General features: G+C 37.7%; 1 protein-coding gene across 1 annotated transcript in view; it reads left to right on the top strand.

Annotated features, from left to right (window-relative positions):
* The window catches only part of npr2 (natriuretic peptide receptor 2), a 62,533-nt gene that overhangs the window by 35,409 nt on the left and 5,977 nt on the right, over positions 1–21,147 (top strand). Inside the window, exons 11-19 of the mRNA XM_087791030.1 lie at positions 2,319–2,423; positions 4,019–4,090; positions 4,494–4,653; positions 4,727–4,882; positions 7,804–7,972; positions 14,217–14,363; positions 16,323–16,446; positions 18,576–18,644; positions 18,708–18,882. Of these exons, the coding sequence (XP_087647156.1) occupies positions 2,319–2,423; positions 4,019–4,090; positions 4,494–4,653; positions 4,727–4,882; positions 7,804–7,972; positions 14,217–14,363; positions 16,323–16,446; positions 18,576–18,644; positions 18,708–18,882 (1,177 nt within the window). The remainder of the gene's footprint in view (positions 1–2,318; positions 2,424–4,018; positions 4,091–4,493; positions 4,654–4,726; positions 4,883–7,803; positions 7,973–14,216; positions 14,364–16,322; positions 16,447–18,575; positions 18,645–18,707; positions 18,883–21,147) is intronic.

The raw sequence follows: 21,147 nt of genomic DNA, 5'->3' as shown, positions 1-21,147 counted from the left end.
ATGTTCATTACAATTAGATTTTTTTTTTTTTTTTGTGTGTGATTTTCACTTATTATGTTGGCTTTGTTTTGCTCTGTTGCTAAGCAACTCAAAAGTGTCAAGTCAAAGAGTAACATATTACATAAGACAAGATTTTGGATTTGATGTGTGGCCTGAGGGCCAAATACAGTCCCTGGAGTTGATCCAACCAGCCCTGATAAGATCACTGTGACTATCTATGACTGAGGAAATTGTGTTGTGATGTTGATAAGTTGATAAGTGACAATTAATATTACTCTGAGTACTCCGGTTTCCTCCCGCAGCCCAAATAAATACAGGTTGATTTGGAACTTTGGGAAATTGTCCGTAGTTATGTGTGTGTGTGGATTGTTGTATGTCTTTGTGTGTCCTGCGACAGACTGAAGTCCTGTCCAGGGTGTCCCCAACCTGCAAAAGCTGGGATAGACTCCAGCCCACACCGCAAACCCCCATAAGGGAATAAGCGTCAGAAAAATGTATGGATGGATATTTTTTTCTTTTCCATTATTAATTCTTTTTCTGAATGTCAATATTTTTATTTATACTATTAAAAATTAAATACATACATTTTCACTTGAGAAAAGTGCAGCTTATGGCCTGTTACGATGTGAAGTTACTGTTGAAAATGAACAAAAGAAAATAACCTTTTATAGTTTATATTTATATATATATACTAGAACTTGTAAGCGAAAGATATATTTCATACAACTTGTCAGAAATCTACTTCTGAATTTATTTGGGATCATAGGGAAGTTATATTTTTGTATATACAATTATTGAATTTCTTTATATTTCCACATCATTAAACTTTATTTAAAGAGAATAACATTTGTATCTAGTGTTTTCGCCCAATCAAATATCTATTCCCCTTTTATTTGAACTGTATGCTGATAATAACTATCAGTCTAATGCAAAATAATAAATAAATATATAATTTATACAAAGTTTTTACAGCGCCTCTTAAAGTTTTGTGTGAACCATCCCTTTAATGTGTTTGTACTTCCTTTTCCACCACATTAAACACAATTTAATTGTTTGTAAAAAGCAGAAATCCAATTATTTTACCATATTCAAGTCCTTGTTTCTCACCGAGGCCTCTTCCACGGAGCGACACCTCAGTCCAGCTCTTCACCTCTGGCAGAGATAAGACAAGGAACCTCTGTGGTTTTAATGACACTGAAGTGTTAGAATCTGCTCCGGCTGCTGCTCACAGACATCCTTCATGTGAGAAAAGTTTACAAGCAAATAGCAAGAGGGGCTAATGGAGAAAGAATGTGCACCATAAATGCGGTCGGGGGATGGAAAGAATGCGTCGGAAAAACCTGTACATCATAGAGTTACGCGCTGGAGCTGGACGACAAAACAAGAGTCAGAAGTCGAAGGGAAATAGTCGGAGAGACGGAGGATCCGCCTCACGTCTGGACGGGACGGAAGAAGACATGATATTTGATTCTTGTTCGAGAGATAAAAATCAATCGGCCGTCGTTTCCTTCTGAGGTGTCGGATCACTGCCGTCTGTTCCGGAGCCGCTAACCTGGTTAGTCGACAGGCAGATCTGGCAGAAGGCCCCGGGTCTGAGGCCTCGGGGCAGCCTGGTCCAGATGAGGGGGAATAGACAAGAGTTGCCGGTGGAAACCTAACCACTTGTATTCCAGTACTTGTGGTCACACCCCATCACCCCCTCACCCTCCCTGATGTGCAGCAGGGGAAATGAAACGGGCCAAAGGGTAGGCCAACATCGCCCGGGCTGTGAAACAGGAGTGAACGACTGCCTGGCTTTGGTGCGAGAACAGCTGTCAATCAAGGAAGTCGAAGCTTGAACAGTCAAATAAAAAGCTATTACAAGATTTCCTTTCTGCCGACACAGTCGAAATAAGAGCGCGAGAAGCAAGCGATGAAGCTGTAAAATAAAGTGACTATTTTGCCCCCGAATTTAAGAAGCCGTTCGTCTCGTGGAACCAGTTTGACTCCCGTTGATTTTTACGTCTAGTTTTCCCACTTGTTCCACTCCGGTATTCCAGCTCGTAGATCCTCTCAACACCTCACACTTTCCCCCTTTTTTTCCCTACACAAACGCACACACTGGCTCATTCATAACCCTCGGCAGGCAATTTATGCTGCCGCACATGTTTGGATCGGGCGCCGAGGGCAGGAATGCGTCCCAACACGGAGGGGAACGACACTGCGGTGACTGTCGGGGGGAACGGCCAATAGAAACGCACGCTTTCGTAACCGAGAGTACGATGTTTGGAAATAGTCTGGCTCACACTTGTGTTTGTTTTTTGTGTGTTTATTTTCAGATGAGGGACATCCAGTTCAACCATTTGACCCGGTTCATCGGGGCCTGCATCGACGCACCAAACATCTGCATCGTCACGGAGTACTGCCCCAGAGGGAGTCTGCAGGTGCATCCTTCGTTCTTTCTTTCTTTTGGGTTTTATTTATTTTCACGACTACACTGAGATCAGTCTTCGGGTCAACTTTGGAGGGACTTGTACCCGGGGATGTTGAATTGTATTTTATTAAAATGACAGTTTTATCCAGACATTTTAAAGTTTAAATAACACTATGTAAGAGAAGAGAAAAACAGGTCCCAGCCAATCCCAATGAGCGACAGTGGCTAGAAAAAAAAAACGTCCTTTTAACAGGCAGAAACTTTGAGCAGAACCAGACTCTGTGTAATATCAATACGGTAATATATATTCCGATGTTCTTTTTCACTGCATTATTGTTTTTTTTTTCCAGATTATAGTAATATTGTTTGATTTTTGGTTTACAAATCATATTTTATTTTATGGTTTATAGTTCAATATAGTGCGTGTAAAATAAAAAATTATATATATATATTTAAAAAACAATTTAAATTAAAAAAAAAAATCAACGCCTTTGTTCATTTTTACCTTGCAACTAAAAATCCAGCCGCTAGATGAAAGAAGTCACTACGTCCTCACCTGAAGGAAAATAGAAATCCTGTTAGATCCCTGCAATGACTGAGGACCAGAGGATACAGTAGACTCCAGCAGCTTTTTAAAGCTGATGTTTGGACATATTTTGGTTTCAAAACAAATGAAAGCAGTTACGACTTTTCAAGAGTCATGTGGTCTGTAAATTCTGCAACACCAGAGTCAAGTACTCGACAATACTACACATACTGTATATTCTTGTTCATACAGTATCGCATTATCTTATCTTTCCTTATCTTTTAACTTTTTTTGCCAGCTCACAACCCTAATGTCTACAGGGTGATGGTGAGAGAACACAAAGAGCAGGGTTTGGAGAGGAAACTACAACGATGTCACAGCAGAATGTTCTTAAGTCCTGTTTAGGGTGTTCCAATGTGTTCGGTGCCTTTTTTGCCAAAGATTTATATTAAAAAACATAGGCTTAGAATTCCTTTTTGTCCTTCTGAGGTCACCGTAGCTGGGAGTACTACTATTCACTACATAGGGAGAGTACTTGTGTGTACTGAAACACTTTTTATGAAACATTAACAAAGCATTATGATGGCGCTAATGATGCTTCGTTGGTTTATAACATTCGTGGCTTTGGTCACTAACCTTTTTTTTTTTTCGCACTAGTTTAATGTCAGCATTATTTGCACAAATAACTTAAGAGTTCATTATTCCACCACTTATAATACTTTATAAAGCTTGTTTGTATGTTGTCATAGATGATTAAAAAAGTCAAAGTTCTTCTATAAATGCATTGAAGTGTCTAGTTATGCATAAACAACAAGGCTCTTATAGAACATGCAACAGAAACTTCATAATAAATGTTCTTTAAGGAACATACTTCATGAGGTGAGTCGACTTTATATCAAGTCTGAATGTGTTCGATCAAACTGTTTCCTGTGACTCGGCAAAGAAGCCGAACATGAGACGACGACATAATAATCATTTGTCCGATATCAGATCTCAACCCTGGACAAGTGCAAAGTTTGATAAAAGATGTAACACGGAGAACGGTGAGTGAAGCAATCCTGTTCCCTCTCTCCCCGCAGGACATCCTGGAGAACGAGAGCATCAATCTGGACTGGATGTTCCGCTACTCCCTCATCAACGACATCGTGAAGGTGCGCCTCAACCGTCCTCTCGCTTCATTCATGTGTTACCAATGTGTGCGGAGACTCCTGGAACAGTTTTGAATTAAACGCTTTGTGAGTCCTTGAGAAACACACAAAACATCAGGGGTTGCCATGGTTACGCAGCGACGGAAGACTCCGAGGGCACCGAAGAATTTTTTTTTTTTCTCCCTCTCTCTCTCAAACATGACAGTCTTGAAACTTGTTTCCATCATAAGTCATAAAAAAGGAGATTAAAAATGTAAATAATATCATGTCAACCGACCGGTGCTGCCAGCACCTCCTCGGAGAGCTCACTGTGCCATCCTTCAAGCTCTTGTTAAACCCTCTGCGGCGGATTCTTTTTCCACATTTGTGGATGTTTGACTTGTAACGGGACGCTTCTCTCCGCCAGGGAATGAACTATCTGCACAACAGCTACTTCAGCTGCCATGGAAATCTGAAGTCATCTAATTGTGTGGTGGACAGTCGCTTTGTTCTGAAAATCACCGACTACGGTCTGACCAGCTTTCGCTCGTCCTGCGAGAACGACGAGTCCCACGCTCTCTATGCAAGTGAGTCTGATGTGTCTTTGATGAAAAAAAAGAAAAAGAAATGTAGACTGACGTCTGTCGTCTGCTTCCACAGAGAAGCTCTGGACGCCCCCCGAGCTGCTCATCTACGACCGCCACCCTCCTCAGGGCACCCAGAAGGGGGACGTGTACAGCTTCGGCATCATCCTGCAGGAGATCGCTCTGAGGAACGGACCCTTCTACGTGGACGGCATGGACCTCAGCCCCAAAGGTAAACATGTCGTCAGAGCGTTTGTCGCTCTTGTCACCAGTCTTCAAATCAAAGCTTCAGTTTATGAAAACTTTCTATCACAACTACAAGTATATAGACATTCATTTCTTTATTTCTCCACGTCATGTGCCAGCTAAAATTGCGTTCAATATAACCACACGCACTCTGCTGTGATTGGTCAATAATCAACGTTTGTCACTGCGCGTCATCAATCCCTGAAGTCTCCACCTTCAAGGGACTCGTTGTATAAACAAATCCGGGTGTGATACCAGCTGGCTGGAGGAGGAGTGAAGCCATTATTACGTCATGATGGACTCCGCTCTCGTAACCTCTCGTTCGCCGAGATTTCAGACGGTGGAGAACTTTATGAAGTTATAAGTTCAAAACATGGTCATGATGAGGAACTTACTGCATCTTAGAGGGGAAGATGCAACATTTGAAACACGAGAGTGAGTCAAGAGAGTTTTTACATTTGCTTCCCCAATAATAGTTTCATCCGTACAGAATAAAACAACTAGTTTAGAAGCTCAGAGGGTCAAGCTGGGTGTACAGCTCACATCATCACCCCTCTAATTCCACTTTAAAGACATCTACCACTTATAGAATCAGTCCCATAATGCATTGTTATTGATTTACATTATAAGAGCCAGATGATTTAAATAAATGATTTCCTTTGGGGGGGGGGGGTCTACACAAACCATGATGTTTGCAAATGACATAGAGATTTGAGATGAGAGTGAAAATGAGTTGGAGAAAAGGTGGAAATAAGGAAAAGTTCAGGCAGGAGAGGCAGAAGTGGATTAAGTGAAGAAGAGAGTGCAGACAGGGTGCGATGGATGGACAGTCAGTTTGTGCCTTGGGAAGAAGAGTAAGACTAAAAGGACGGATCATGAGGAAAAAGTGTGAGGCCAGGAATGCTACCGTAAAGGAAAAAAGGACGACTTATGGCATTCATGGAAGTATTAAAGGAGATAGTGATGAAGTTGGGGGTAACTAGGGAGGATGGTATAGAAATGTTAAGGCTGGATTCATGTGGTAATCCAATAGATAAAACAAAAATAAAGAACATTTATTTTTAGAGTTAATGGGCTGCCATTAAAGGGTTTGTTATTTTAGACAATATTCAGTAGAACATTCAAAGTTGCAATCATACATATCAGACTAGAGGAAGTAGCCATTTAACCAGAAATAATGAAAGATTCAAAGACCAACAGGCCCCTCTGACGTAGAGTTCAAACATCCGACTCCTCAATGAGTCCCACACGCCACGGTATCACCAGATGATCGGACTTTATCAGAAGAAGAAAGAGCGGAAGCTTATGCAACAGGAAGGGGATTGAGTTGCTGTTTGGGTGACATTTGAAAGAGGTCCAGGGTGAGGTCACCGCAGTAGATCACAGACGCCTCCGGGACTCAGAACATGTGCTGGTCAGATGTCAGAGGCAGGTGGAGCTTCCACCTCCAAGAACCGTCTTTAGAGAAGAATATGAATCATGGAGTCAACACTGATATGAACCATGAAGAGATTAAGATAACAGATGGATTGCTACCAAACTGTGTGACGTTTTCATCTCCATCCTAGGCTAGCATTACATTCCTCTGTCAGATTTCATATCAACTTCATATAATTCAAGAACTTCTTACACCCCCAACAATAAAACTTCTCTGATTCTGATAAAATGATCCTTCTGTCCCACAAGTGTATCTGGATCTGCTAGATATGTGTGTATTCTAATATTTATAACCGTTTGATAAAGAAACATTTTAAGTCCAGCCTGCCAGGTCATACGTGGCATTATACTTTGACTTTTACTACTAATTCTACTACTACTTATACTTTCACTACTATTTATACATCTACTTTTACTACTAGTTCTACTACAACTTATGATTTTACTACTAATTCTACTCATACTTTTACTACTACGTTTACTAATTATACTTATACTACTAATTATACTACTAGTTATACTTTTTCTACTAACTCTACTACTGCTTTTACTAATTATACTTATATTACTAATTCTACTACTAGTTATACTTTTTCTACTAATTCTACTACTACTTATACTTTCACTACTAACTCTACATTTACTTTTACTACTAGTTCTACAACTTATGATTTTACTACTAATTCTACTCATACTTTTACTAATTATACTTATACTACTAATTATACTACTAGTTATACTTTTTCTACTAACTCTACTAGTGCTTTTACTAATTATACTTATATTACTAATTCTACTACTAGTTATACTTTTTCTACTAATTCTACAACTGTTTTTACTAATTACACTTAGTAATTCTACTACTACTTCTACTGTTACTACTAATTTAACTGATATGTTTAATACTAATTCTACTACTAATAATAATTATTTTACTTCTTCTAATACTACTTCTACTACTACTGCTACTTCTTATACATCTTCCACTCCCACTACTTATGGAACTTCTACAACTAGTTATTCTACTTCTACAATTTCTAATTTCCTTTTTCAGTTTATTTCCACTCACTTTTACTTTGAATACTAATACAATACTTTCAAACATTTCAGATTACACATTCAGCAGATTCAGCATTCACACTGCATTTTCTTCTGGAAATGCAAATTTTGTAGTTGGCTTTAAAATCCGAGTAGATAACAGTTCATGTTGTTTTGATCCATAAAAAGTATACAGATAAATCCCAAGAGTGAAACTGTCATCAAAGGTATCAAAGGGATTTGATAGGATAGAGATACATCGATCCTCCAAAAATATAACAAAAATATCAAAATACAACTCATACCTCCTGTTAAAGACGGTTTGAAGAATGTACATTTTGTTCTGCCTGCGACCTCAACTGTAGTTTTGTGTGATTGAGTTGCTTTAACCTGTGTTAAAGATTTTAAAGATGTTTTTCTCTCTCTTCACAGAGATTGTTCAGAAAGTGAGAAACGGTCAGAAGCCCTACTTTCGCCCGACAACGGACAACAGATGTCACTCTGAGGAGTTGACCATTCTGATGGAGGGCTGCTGGGCTGAGGACCCTGCGGAGCGTCCAGACTTCGGCCACATCAAGATCTACATGGCAAAACTCAACAAGTAAGAGACTCGGGTCACCTTTGTTTCACGGCCCGAAAACCTTCACTAGCATGTTAGGTCACAAGAAGCAAACTGGTTAACAGTAGGACGTATTTTGTTAGCATAGCTCGGACGGTAAGAAGTTGTGGGTTGAATCTCAGCTCCGGATACGATTGTGTTGTTGTGTCACGGAGCAAGACACTGCGTCGCGGCCTCCTCCCATCAGTGTGTGTTTGAATGAGTACAACGCTATATAGGCAAGAATCATTGACCATTCAAGAAACCCAAACAGGAAGTAAAAGAAGTGAATGGTTTACTTACTAGCTTAGCTAGTTAATAAAAGAGTGTTAGCTAAAGTCAATCTGATCGGATCCACCCCGTAAAACTTTGTGTATTTTGAAGATTAGACTATAAATTATGTTTTAAATAAAAAAAATATTATTAAATACATTTTTGAAGGTACATTTTGAAATATATTAATGCATTACTTTAGACAAAATACAATCTTTTTTAAAAAGCAAAACACATTTCAGTTAGTAAAAACCAATAGGACAGAAATGATATACGTTATAGTTTCCTGCTGTGTGGCCCCGAAAAAAAACGACCTGTACCGGTCCCTAGAACCAGGGTGGGGTACCGCCAGGATACGTGCCGGTAAAGATGAATTTATCCATTAAGAGTGACACCTGAATCGCCATAAAACAAAAAAAAAAAAAAAAGGAAGGATGGATTTTCATTTTCATAATGAAAGTGGATGAATAAATCTTACTGAGAAAAGGAAAAATAAAGACACATCACACGGTGGCGACTCTTTACATCAAACTCTGTCAAACTCTATCAAACGAGAGGCAACAAATACTGCCAGAGGCTACAAGATGAGTGAATAAAAAACAAAAATTAATCTTAAACCACTGACTCGAGACAAAACCGCTTGTTAAACGGGTCCTGAGATGAAGATACTCTGTACACTGGGTCGTCTGGTTTCTAGTTTAGTGTAAAACTATAAGTTGATCGTGATTAAAAGCTCTTGGGGGCAAACATCAAATGGCAGGTAGGAATTGGCCGCACAGGAATTTGACACTTTAGCCTTATATCAAGGTTTGGAAATTCAATTTCATCAGGGGCCACATTATAAACTAAAACAGTTGTGATGGCTGGGTCAAGCCAGACAAAATACAATATTAATAAAAATGTAAAAATCTATATATACATGGAATTGATAAATATATACAAGAAAAATATATATAGATGTTATAATAAATCTTTAATTAAAAAAAATGTTCTTTAAATTTCCGTTGAAAACAACATAAACATGTATGCAACTATGTGAATAAATTTAAAATAACGGAAATTAAAAAACATTTGACTCGTATTACTTTGAAGGGAAAGAAATATTTGCCAAAAGGTCAAGGAAATTAAATTTTACTTTATACAAACTCAAATGATTACCTGTAGCCGTAAGAAACAAAAGCAACCGCTCAAGTTGAATAATGTGAAAACATTAAATTTAAGATTATTAGTTTATTAAATAAAGCCTACCAACTATTCAAACTTGAACTTTAATAGCATTTTTGTGTGATACAATGGAAGTTACTGTTTTTTTCTGCAACTGTAACTGATTTCATTGACACACAAAATTGGAAATGTTTACACAATTACATTTGTGAATGTGTCTGTAGAGTCACCTGAAGGTGAGCGTCAGAGTGTGTTCTGTGTGCAGGCTGATGTATTGCCGTCCGTGTGAGTGAAGCTTGTATGATTGATAACTCTGGATTCACTCAAGGATGCTTCTGAGTGCCCCCCCCCCGGACCCCCTCTCTCCCACCATCCCGAGTGTGTCGGGCCTTAATGCTGCTTATTTTCATTAGCAGAGTGTGAGCTGTTGACGGTCGTGACGGATGGGCTGTTATTTTTGGTGTGCACACAACAAGACGGGTGTCTTTAGGAGTCGACGCTCGGCTTTGGGAACTTTGCTGACCGTGAATAACTGACCTCTTAACGAGCATGTGTCGTTTATTTATACTCTCAGACCAGTTTGTCTTCGCATTGTGTTCACACGGAAATCTACGTCACTTCTGCGTGGCTTTGACGGGAACTGTTTCTAAAGATCTTGAGAGAATTAACACGTGATCCAAGTACGGTCGGTTTAAAGTTGATCCTGAAAGAAACTGGTAGCCAAGGATGAGTTTTAAGGAATCTGAGAAATGTGAGTTCTTCTACTAGAGCGGGTCAGAATATAATATATAATATAATAAGTTCTATGTGAGATAACTTTTGGATTGTTTACTTTTGGCCCCTACTATCAAACTGGCCCTCAATCTAACACACGTGTGAAACTATGGAAGTATATCAATGTCATCAGATACATATAATATAATGGTTGAATTTAACATTTCGAATTCTTGTATTTTCATCAACAAATTCAATCATTTTTATTTTGACCTTTGAATTGTTTTTTATTGAATAATTGTGTATTGAAAATAGATGCAAATTTTATTTCAATCAATATTTTTTAATTTAATTTGTTTCAAATTAGAAGAACAAAAATGAAATTACTGGAATAAGAATAACAAACATGTGTAAAAAAAAAAAGATTTTGAAAATATATATATTTTTTTTAATTGAATTAAAACCAATTCAACCATTGAATGCACAAATGATTCATTTCAATTATTTGAATAATGGCAATTAAATGCTTAAACAAAAAACAAAAAACAAAAAACAAACAAAAAAACATTAAAAATGTTAAATCCAACCCTTCAATATTCTGATGACATGGATATACTTCCATAAAAACTCCTGCAGTAGTTTCCTCCAGAGTACTGAAGGGAATACGGAGACAAACATCAACCCAAATATGAAACAAGGATATGATTTTGGAGACAAATCAAGCCATTTTCAAATTTGAGTCTGTGTTTTGAAGCTGTTCCTGGAGTTGAGGACAAACACTGAGCTGCCGTATGTTTCTGTGTCTCCATCACAACATTTACATTCCAACTCTAATGTGTTTATGTCGATTCATTGTTGTGTGTTTGTAGAGAAGAATGAAAGTGTGTAAACACAGAGCAGCACGTGTGTTGACCGCAGCTGCTGGTGGAATGTCCAGCAGAAGAAGAACAACAACACAGCGTGATTGAGAACAGAATGAGTCGTTTATTTCATTATAACTCGGATCAGTAGCTAGTAGTAGTGTTGGCTGGTTAGTTATGGTATATTCTTGGACTCTTAAGTGACTATCAACCCGATTTTTGAAGAGGGGACGAGTTAAATCTTTTATTTTTAAATTAAAAGGAAGGTTTTAAGATAATAGCAATGAGAAAAAGTTCTTAAAAATTAGAAATCACATGATGACGCTCTAAAGATAGCAGAAGTATTAACAATAATAACAATATCAATAAGGAGAGAAAATAGTAATTGCTACTCATCTATAAATGCTCTTATAAATATAAAGGATCTATATATTTAGTTTAAAAACAAAAAAATGATCTGTCTATACATTTAATCTCACAATAAAAAGGTCTATACATTTAATTTATAAAGAATAAATATCTGGAAATGTAATTCGGATTATGAATGTAATACGTTTATAAATATGAAATCTATAATATTAAAAAAAAACATAAATGTAAGTTTTAAATAAAAACAGATCTATTAATTACATTTATACATGGAAAAATCTATACATTTTTATTATAAATACAAAGGATCTGAAATTGTAATTACTACCTTTATAAAAGAAAAAGAACTGTGGATTTTAAATATAAACAATATATACATTTAATTCATATATATATGAGTAAAAAGTTCTAATAAATCTACAATATAAAAAAGGTATATCAATTTATTTTTAATAAAAAAATAATCTGATTCCACTGATTCCATTCCTGAATTCCACTAATACATTACAAAAAAAAACTATACATATTATTTATAAATATAAAAGATCAATCTATACATTTTATTTAAAAATAAATATCTATGCATTTAATTTAGTTAGTTAATATATATATATATATATATATATATATATGAAACAGACCTATACAGTTAATTTATAAATAGAAAAAAAGATCTATTGATGTAATTTATGAAGAAAAAAGTAATATATACATGCTATTTTTATAAATATTAAAAAAAATAATACATTAAAAAAATGTACTATAAATTGAATTTTTAAATAAAATATGTTAAATACATTTACAAATGAAAAGATTAAATGAGTAAAACATGAATGTAAATTCAAAATGGTCTATTAACTATTTACAGGATTTATACATTTAATTCATAAATCAAAAAGATCTATAAATGTTATTTATAAATAAAAAGACGAGTCTGTGAAGACATTAAAGCTCTCAGACTATGACATTATATCACTTGGTCAAAGAAATGAGAAACAATTTAAAGTCAAAATGTTTGAGATTCTGAACTTGAAAGAAGTTGAATTGAAAAGTTAATGAAAAACCATATTGTGACCGACGTGTACACAACCTTGTGTGTTGACTTTCTCTCTACAAGAGCGGTCGGTGTTGACCCGGGAGTCTAAGTTGTTAACGCGTTAAGTGAAGCGACCTTCATGCTCTCAGCTCCTCCTCTGCTGCAGGAACATCCAGACATCTGAGCAGACATAAACATCATCAGGTGATGCTGCTGCTCACAATCTGCTCAGAACTCTTGCATCTGTTTTCAACACATGTTCATGTCTTGAGTCATCGCTGCTCAAAAACAAACACAAGGGCCTTTTCTTTTATTTAATCTATGTGTTTATACTGAAGACTTCATCATTCATGTCTCCATGTTTATATCCTCAGATCCTCAAAATGATTTACTGACAACAGCTATTGACTCATGGAACGAGTGTGTCTGACATGTTCCCTCAGTTTCTTTATCTTTCAAACGTGTACTTCTTCATCCTCAGAAGCTAAAGCATACCTCTGCCAAGGAGGTTTCTACCATCATCTTGTTTACTCGTGGGTCTACTAACAATATGACTCAAACAGTTGTTTTTCTGTGTCAGGAAATCTTGATGTCATTTTTTCGGAATCTGATTTAAGATGACGGAAAATTAGGCTCAGCGACCTTTAACCTTTAAGTCCAAGCAAGCATGTTAACCAGGGACAGTATATGTGTAACATATTTCAAACTAAATCACATGGATTTTGCATTTTGTATTTAAAAAATTCACCAGGCAACACCAGGTACTGTTTAGTTATTATCGAAACGCAGACAGTGTATACCTCTGCCAAGGAGCTTATTGCAACCACAACAACTACTACAACAACTACTATTCAACTTAAAAAAACGACTAAAACTACAACAGATACTACTACAAAAACCATGGCGACTACTACAACAACAACTACTACTATTACTACTACTACTACAACTTAAAAAAACTACAAAAAATATTACTACAACATCAACTACTGCTACTACAACAACTTAAAAAACTACAAAAAATATTACTACAACATCAACTACTGCTACTACAACAACTTAAAAAACTACAAAAACTATTACTACAACATCAACTACTACTACAACAACTTAAAAAACTACAAAAACTATTACTACAACATCAACTACTGCTACTACAACAACTACTCCAAAAACTACTACAACAACTACTGCAACAGATACTACTACAACACCAAAACTACTACAACAACAACAACTACAAAAAATACAAAAACATTTACTACAACAACCTCAACTAGTGTTACTACAACAACAAAAACTACCAGTACAACAACAACAACTACTACAAAAACTACTACAACAGATGCTACCACTAAATCCCTAACAACTAAAACTACATGAAAAATGTCAACAACAAATAGTATAACCAATACAAATACTACTACAACAGCCTCAACATCTATAACGACTACTACTACAACAACCAGAACAACTAAAACTACTAGAACAACTACTACTACTACTACTACAAAAAAAACACAACAAATAAAACTACAACAACCCGAACAACTGCAACTTCAAAAACTACAACAAAAAATTCACACCCTCAACAGCTACTACAACCTCAACAACTACTACAACAACAACAACAACAACAACAACAACAACCACAACAACAACTACGACAACAATTCTAATAATAATAGGAATAACAAGAAGACAAAACAAGACAAAGAGAATATTTCCAGTGTTGCTCATAGGTAACTGACAGGTGTCGACATGTGTTGTGACGTGTGTGTTGATGTGTGTGTTGACGTGTGTGTTGACGTGTGTGTTGACGTGTCCACAGGGAGGGCAGCACCAGCATCCTCAACAACCTGCTGTCCAGGATGGAGCAGTACGCCAACAACCTGGAGAACCTGGTGGAGGAGCGAACACAAGCCTACCTGGAGGAGAAGAGGAAGGCGGAGAACCTGCTCTATCAGATCCTGCCTCAGTGAGCGACACACAAACCCTCGTCCGTCCGAGTCGTGGCCGTGACTCGTGTCCTCGTTCATTAAAAAGACGCTGACGTTAATCATACGAGGGTTTGGTGGACAGAGATCCACTAATTGACTTCCTTTGAATATATATTTAACCTCTCACTCCGGAGAGAAGACACACTTTCACACTCAGCGGGAGATTCTTATAAGTGAGTCATTAGGTGATGATTGACATGAAGTTCTAGAAGCCTTGTTTCCAAGAATGTTTCAATGGAAGGAGTTCTAAGAACAAGAGGACATGTGTTTAGATCTGTTACCGGAGCTGCTGATTTCAGGAGGGATTGAATAAAACACACAAGGCTCACGGAGATCAACACTGTTCTGGGATCTGAATCCAACAGTCATTATAGATCAACTCTGTTGTGCACCACTGTTTAATGTTGGCATTCATTTATGATCATTAGCCACACCGGATTATGAGGTAGACTAAGCAATGAACGGATGGAGCCTTGCGGAGTAATACTTTAGAGCCTTGTGGATTAATAGTATGTAGCCTTGCGGAGTAAAACTTTAGAGCCTTGTGGATTAATAGTATGTAGCCTTGCGGAGTAATACTTTAGAGCCTTGTGGATTAATAGTATGTAGCCTTGCGGAGTAATACTTTAGAGCCTTGTGGATTAATAGTATGTAGCCTTGCGGAGTAATACTTTAGAGCCTTGTGGATTAATAGTATGTAGCCTTGCGGAGTAATAATTTAGAGCCTTGCGGGGTACTTCATTCGAGCCTTGTGGATTAATAGTATGTAGCCTTGCGGAGTAATAATTTAGAGCCTTGCGGGGTACTACATTCGAGCCTTGTGGATTAATAGTATGAAGCCTTGCGGAGTAATAATTTAGAGCCTTGTGGAGTAATAGTATGAAGCCTTGCGGAGTAACAATTTAGAGCCTTGCAGGCAAAAGTACGAAGCCTTGCGGAGTAATACTTTAGAGCCTCATAGAGTAATAGTATGAAGCCTTGCGGAGTAATACTTTAGAGCCTTGTGGAGTAATAGTATGAAGCCTTGCGTTGTAATACTTTGGAGCCTTGCAGCACAATACTTTAAAGTCTTGCGGAAAAATAGTACCAAGCCTAGCGCAGTTATACTTCGGAACATTGTTCAGTATTAGTACAGAGCCTTGCAGAGTTATACTTCAGAGCCTTGCGGAGTAATAGTATGTTGTCTTGCAGAGTAATACTTTAAAGCCTTGTGGATTAAAAGAACCGAGCCTTGCGGAGTAATACTTGGGAGCCTTGTGGAGTAATAGTTTGGAGGGTTGTGAAGTAATACATTGGACCCTTGCATAAAAAATAGTAGGGACCTTTGTGAAGTAATACTTTGGCCAATTGCAGAGTAATAGTACGTGGCTTTGCGAAGTAATACTTTGGTGCCTAACGGAGTAATGCTTTGGAGCCCTGCAGATTAATACTAGGGGGTTTCACAGGGTATACTACATAGCCTTGTGGAGTAATACCACAGAGCCTTCGCGGGGTAATACCTTGGAGCGTAGCAGAGTAACCCCAAGATAAAACAAGCATTAATACAGGTACAGGAACAGGTAATTAAATAATTAATTGGAAAAAATTGGGTTTATTCAGATAAAAACAGTCAAAATAAATCATAGTTTTCAGTACATGTTTATTTTTTAAGTAAACCTGATTGAATTAAGTGTCTTGACGTCAAAAGACTAATATTACTTGGAGAAAATTGTGGGGTTTTTTTTTTTTTTTTTTTTTTTTTTAAAACAAGAAATAATCAATAGTACAGAAAATATATAAATATTTTTTTCTTTCTATGTGGCCTGATAACAAATGCTCATGGACCCGTACTGGTACTGGAACAAGGGTTGGGCACAACAATGTTATATTTTTTACAAAAGCTGAAGTCGACCATATAAAGCTTCACATCTCTGACCGTCTTGACTCTGTCCCTGCAGCTCAGTGGCGGAGCAGCTCAAGCGAGAGGAGACGGTTCAGGCCGAGGCCTTCGACAGCGTCACCATCTACTTCAGCGACATCGTGGGCTTCACGTCCATGTCTGCAGAGAGCACGCCGCTCCAGGTACTGAGCGAGACCAGAGAGGTGGTCTCTCCACACACACCGTTACCAGGCTGCGCACCTGCAGCAGCGTCTGCCGGTTCCTGTTTGCTCCCACACATGTGTCGAGAAGAGCTGACGCAGAGTTGAGTCACGAGCTCTGAGGACGTACAGTATCTCACGAGCGTCGGCAGCAGATCAAAAAGGGTGAAGGACAGACGGGGAGACAGTCACTGATGATGATTCGTCATCAAAAAGTTCAGATCAAAGAACTTTTAAAGTCATGCAGATGCTTCTCGAGCTCCTGAGTCAACAAATGACATCTTTTAAATCCAAATATTTCTCTTAAGATCACTTTCATTGCTCAGGTTTTCTTGACTCTGACGTCCTGTTGTGATGTAAGGCTCCTCCTTACATCACTGATCTGATCCAGCCTTACACCCCAGCTCGGGCTCTGAGGTCTGTGGATCAGAATCTACTTATGGTTCCTCGCACACGGCTCAGGACCAGAGGAGAGAAATCTTTTCAGGCTGTTGCTCCTAAGCTTTGGAACAATTTTCCTCTCCCTCTGTGTTTGATGGATCTACTGACTCTTTTAAGAAACATCTCAAGACGTTTCTATTTGTTCAGGCTTTTCCTTGATTTTCTGGAACTCCTGTGTTGTTCTCAGTATTATCTTGATCTTTAAAGTATATACTTTATTGAGTATTGTTTTGATTGTTTAAGCGCTTTGTGACCCTGGTCTGGAAAAGCGCTATATAAATAAATATTACTTACTTACTTACAATGTCATTCATAGACTCACAAACTCATTACACGAGCAATGAAATGACAGTTAAAACCTTGAATCATGTCATTATATAAAAGTATGAGAATAATATAAGTTTAAATTTCAAATTTCAAATGATGAAGCTTGCATTCCTTTTTTCTTTAATTGGAAAAACAATTATATTTAATAATATCTACAATGAAAGGTTTCATTTGTTTTCATTCAATTGAATCATTTGTATATTAAAGGTTTAAATTGATTTTATTTAGTTTTTTTTTTATTTCTTTAAACATTGAGTTTGACTAATACAAAAATACATTTTCAAAATTCAATATTGTTTTTAATTTGTGGCAACATCCTTCTGTTGAATTTAAAAGGCTACGAATTGAAAAAGAAAAATCCAATTTAGAGAATTTGTTTTGGAATTAGAATATCAAACAGTATGTGTAAAAACAAAGTTAATTACTTTAGAAAATTTTCGATTTTTTTTTTATTCATATTATTTCAAAAGTTATAATTTAGCCTTTTAACTCACAAATTATTAAATTAAATGATTAAATTACAACAAATTCAATTTTTCAATAAAGCAAAAGATTTATTTCAAAGAAAAAAAAAAAACATTTCAATAAAATGAATTAAAAATGTCAACATTGAAAACGTTAAATTCAACCATTCAATATTCTGATGGCGCTGATATACTTCCATAGAGTAAACTCACACAAGACAGTTTCATATTGACAATTAAAACCCTTGTGTTGTCTCAGGGTCAAGGTGACTTGAATGTCCGAAAACAAATGCGTTTGTGGTATCCCTTGTGTTATCTCAGGGTCAAGGTGACTTGAATGTCTGAAAACAAATGTGTTTGTGGTATCCCTAGTGTTATCTCAGGGTCAAGGTGACTTGAATGTCCGAAAACAAATGCGTTTGTGGTATCCCTTGTGTTATCTCAGGGTCAAGGTGACTTGAATGTCAGAAAACAAATACGTTTGTGGTATCCCTTGTGTTATCTCAGGGTCAAGGTGACTTGAATGTCCGAAAACAAATGTGTTTGTGGTATCCCTAGTGTTATCTCAGGGTCAAGGTGACCCCAATTCCCGAAAACAAATGTGTTTGTGGAATCCGTTGTGTCATCTCAGAGTCAAGGTGACCGGAAGGCCTGGGTCAAGGTGACCCAGAGACAACACAAGGGATACCACAAACATTAGGTTGAGCCTTCGGGTCACTTTGACCCGGAGATAACGCAAGGGTTAAAAGGCCCACCAGTAAACAGCTCTTCTACTGCCAACAGTCCCATCATGTACTACAACAGTTGAATCAGCAAGTTTTAAGAAGTCACAGAGAAACGTTTGATAACAACCGTGTGACTCAGAGACTGTGTCTGCAGGTCGTCACTTTGCTCAACGACCTCTACACGTGTTTCGACGCCATCATCGACAACTTCGACGTCTACAAGGTAACGTTGTGATCGTCGTCGCACGTTTTGTACGAAAATAAAAAAACAATCGTCTTCTCTCAGGTGGAGACCATCGGCGACGCCTACATGGTGGTGTCGGGTCTGCCCGTGAGGAACGGGAAGCTTCACGCCAGGGAGATCGCCGGCATGTCTCTGGCTCTGCTGGAGCAGGTGAGGACGTTCAAGATCCGACACCGACCCAACGACCAGCTGCGGCTCAGGATCGGCATACACACCGGTGAGTCGCCTTCTTTGGGGAACGTGGAATACAAAAGTGAAGAATATATTTAACTCTAAATCAAGGATGTCGACACTAATCAAACAACCAACATGTTCTAATAGTCAAGGTCACCGTCCACACGAAATGTTTGTTTACCAAACTGTCTCAACAGTGAGTTTGAATCTGATTCTAACTCTCTGTTCTGTTATTCTTTCTTTGTCCATAAAAATTGCACAAAGTCTTACTGAGTAATACTTAAGAGCCTTGGTGAGTAATACTTCAGTACGATGCCTTGCAGAGTGATAGTACGCAGCCTTGCAAAGTAATAGTATCAAGCCTTACGACGCAATAGTACCAAGTCTTGCGAAGTAATAGTACAAAGTCTTGCGAAGTAATAGTACAAAGTCTTGCGAAGTAATAGTATCAAGTCTTGTGAAGTAATAGTACCAAGTCTTGTGAAGTAATAGTACCAAGTCTTGTGAAGTAATAGTACCAAGTCTTGTGAAGTAATAGTACCAAGTCTTGCGACGTAATAGTACCAAGTCTTATGAAGTAATAGTACCAAGTCTTATGAAGTAATAGTACCAAGTCTTGTGTAGTAATAGTACCAAGTCTTGCGACGTAATAGTACAAAGTCTTGCGAAGTAATAGTACCAAGTCTTGCGAAGTAATAGTACCAAGTCTTGCGACGTAATAGTACCAAGTCTTGCGACGTAATAGTACCAAGTCTTGCGACGTAATAGTACCAAGTCTTGCGACGTAATAGTACCAAGTCTTGCGACGTAATAGTACCAAGTCTTGCGACGTAATAGTACCAAGTCTTGCGACGTAATAGTACCAAGTCTTGCGACGTAATAGTACCAAGTCTTGCGACGTAATAGTACCAAGTCTTGCGACGTAATAGTACCAAGTCTTGCGAAGTAATAGTACCAAGTCTTGCGACGTAATAGTACCAAGTCTTGCGACGTAATAGTACCAAGTCTTGCGACGTAATAGTACCAAGTCTTACGACGCAATAGTACCAAGTCTTGTGAAGTAATAGTACCAAGTCTTGTGAAGTAATAGTACCAAGTCTTGTGAAGTAATAGTACCAAGTCTTGTGAAGTAATAGTACCAAGTCTTGCGAATTAATAGTACCAAGTCTTGTGAAGTAATAGTACCAAGTCTTGTGAAGTAATAGTACCAAGTCTTGTGAAGTAATAGTACCAAGTCTTGCGACGTAATAGTACCAAGTCTTGCGACGTAATAGTACCAAGTCTTGCGACGTAATAGTACCAAGTCTTGCGACGTACTAGTACCAAGTCTTGCGACGTAATAGTACCAAGTCTTGCGAAGTAATCGTACCAAGTCTTGCGAAGTAATCGTACCAAGCCTTGCGACGTAATCGTACCAAGCCTTGCGACGTAAAAGTACCAAGCCTTGCGACGTAATAGTACCAAGTCTTGTGAAATAATAGTACCAAGCCTTGTGAAATAATAGTACCAAGTCTTGTGAAGTAATAGTACCAAGTCTTGCGACGTAATAGTACCAAGTCTTGCGACGTAATAGTACCAAGTCTTGCGACGTAATAGTACCAAGTCTTGCGACGTAATAGTACCAAGTCTTGCGACGTAATAGTACCAAGTCTTGCGAAGTAATCGTACCAAGTCTTGCGAAGTAATCGTACCAAGCCTTGCGACGTAATCGTACCAAGCCTTGCGACGTAAAAGTACCAAGCCTTGCGACGTAATAGTACCAAGTCTTGTGAAATAATAGTACCAAGCCTTGTGAAATAATAGTACCAAGTCTTGTGAAGTAATAGTACCAAGTCTTGTGAAGTAATAGTACCAAGTCTTGTGAAGTAATAGTACCAAGTCTTGTGAAGTAATAGTACCAAGTCTTGTGAAGTAATAGTACCAAGTCTTGTGAAGTAATAGTACAAAGTCTTGCGACGTAATAGTACCAAGTCTTGCGACGTAATAGTACCAAGTCTTATGAAGTAATAGTACCAAGTCTTGCGACGTAATAGTACAAAGTCTTGCGAAGTAATAGTACAAAGTCTTGCGAAGTAATAGTATCAAGTCTTGTGAAGTAATAGTACCAAGTCTTGTGAAGTAATAGTACCAAGTCTTGTGAAGTAATAGTACCAAGTCTTGTGAAGTAATAGTACCAAGTCTTGTGAAGTAATAGTACCAAGTCTTGTGAAGTAATAGTACCAAGTCTTGCGACGTAATAGTACCAAGTCTTATGAAGTAATAGTACCAAGTCTTATGAAGTAATAGTACCAAGTCTTGTGAAGTAATA

Source organism: Callionymus lyra, chromosome 5 (assembly GCF_982586985.1).
Source record: "Callionymus lyra chromosome 5, fCalLyr1.hap1.1, whole genome shotgun sequence".
In the NCBI taxonomy this organism is placed as follows: Eukaryota; Metazoa; Chordata; class Actinopteri; order Syngnathiformes; family Callionymidae; genus Callionymus; species Callionymus lyra.
This window is presented reverse-complemented; position numbering and strand designations above follow the sequence as displayed.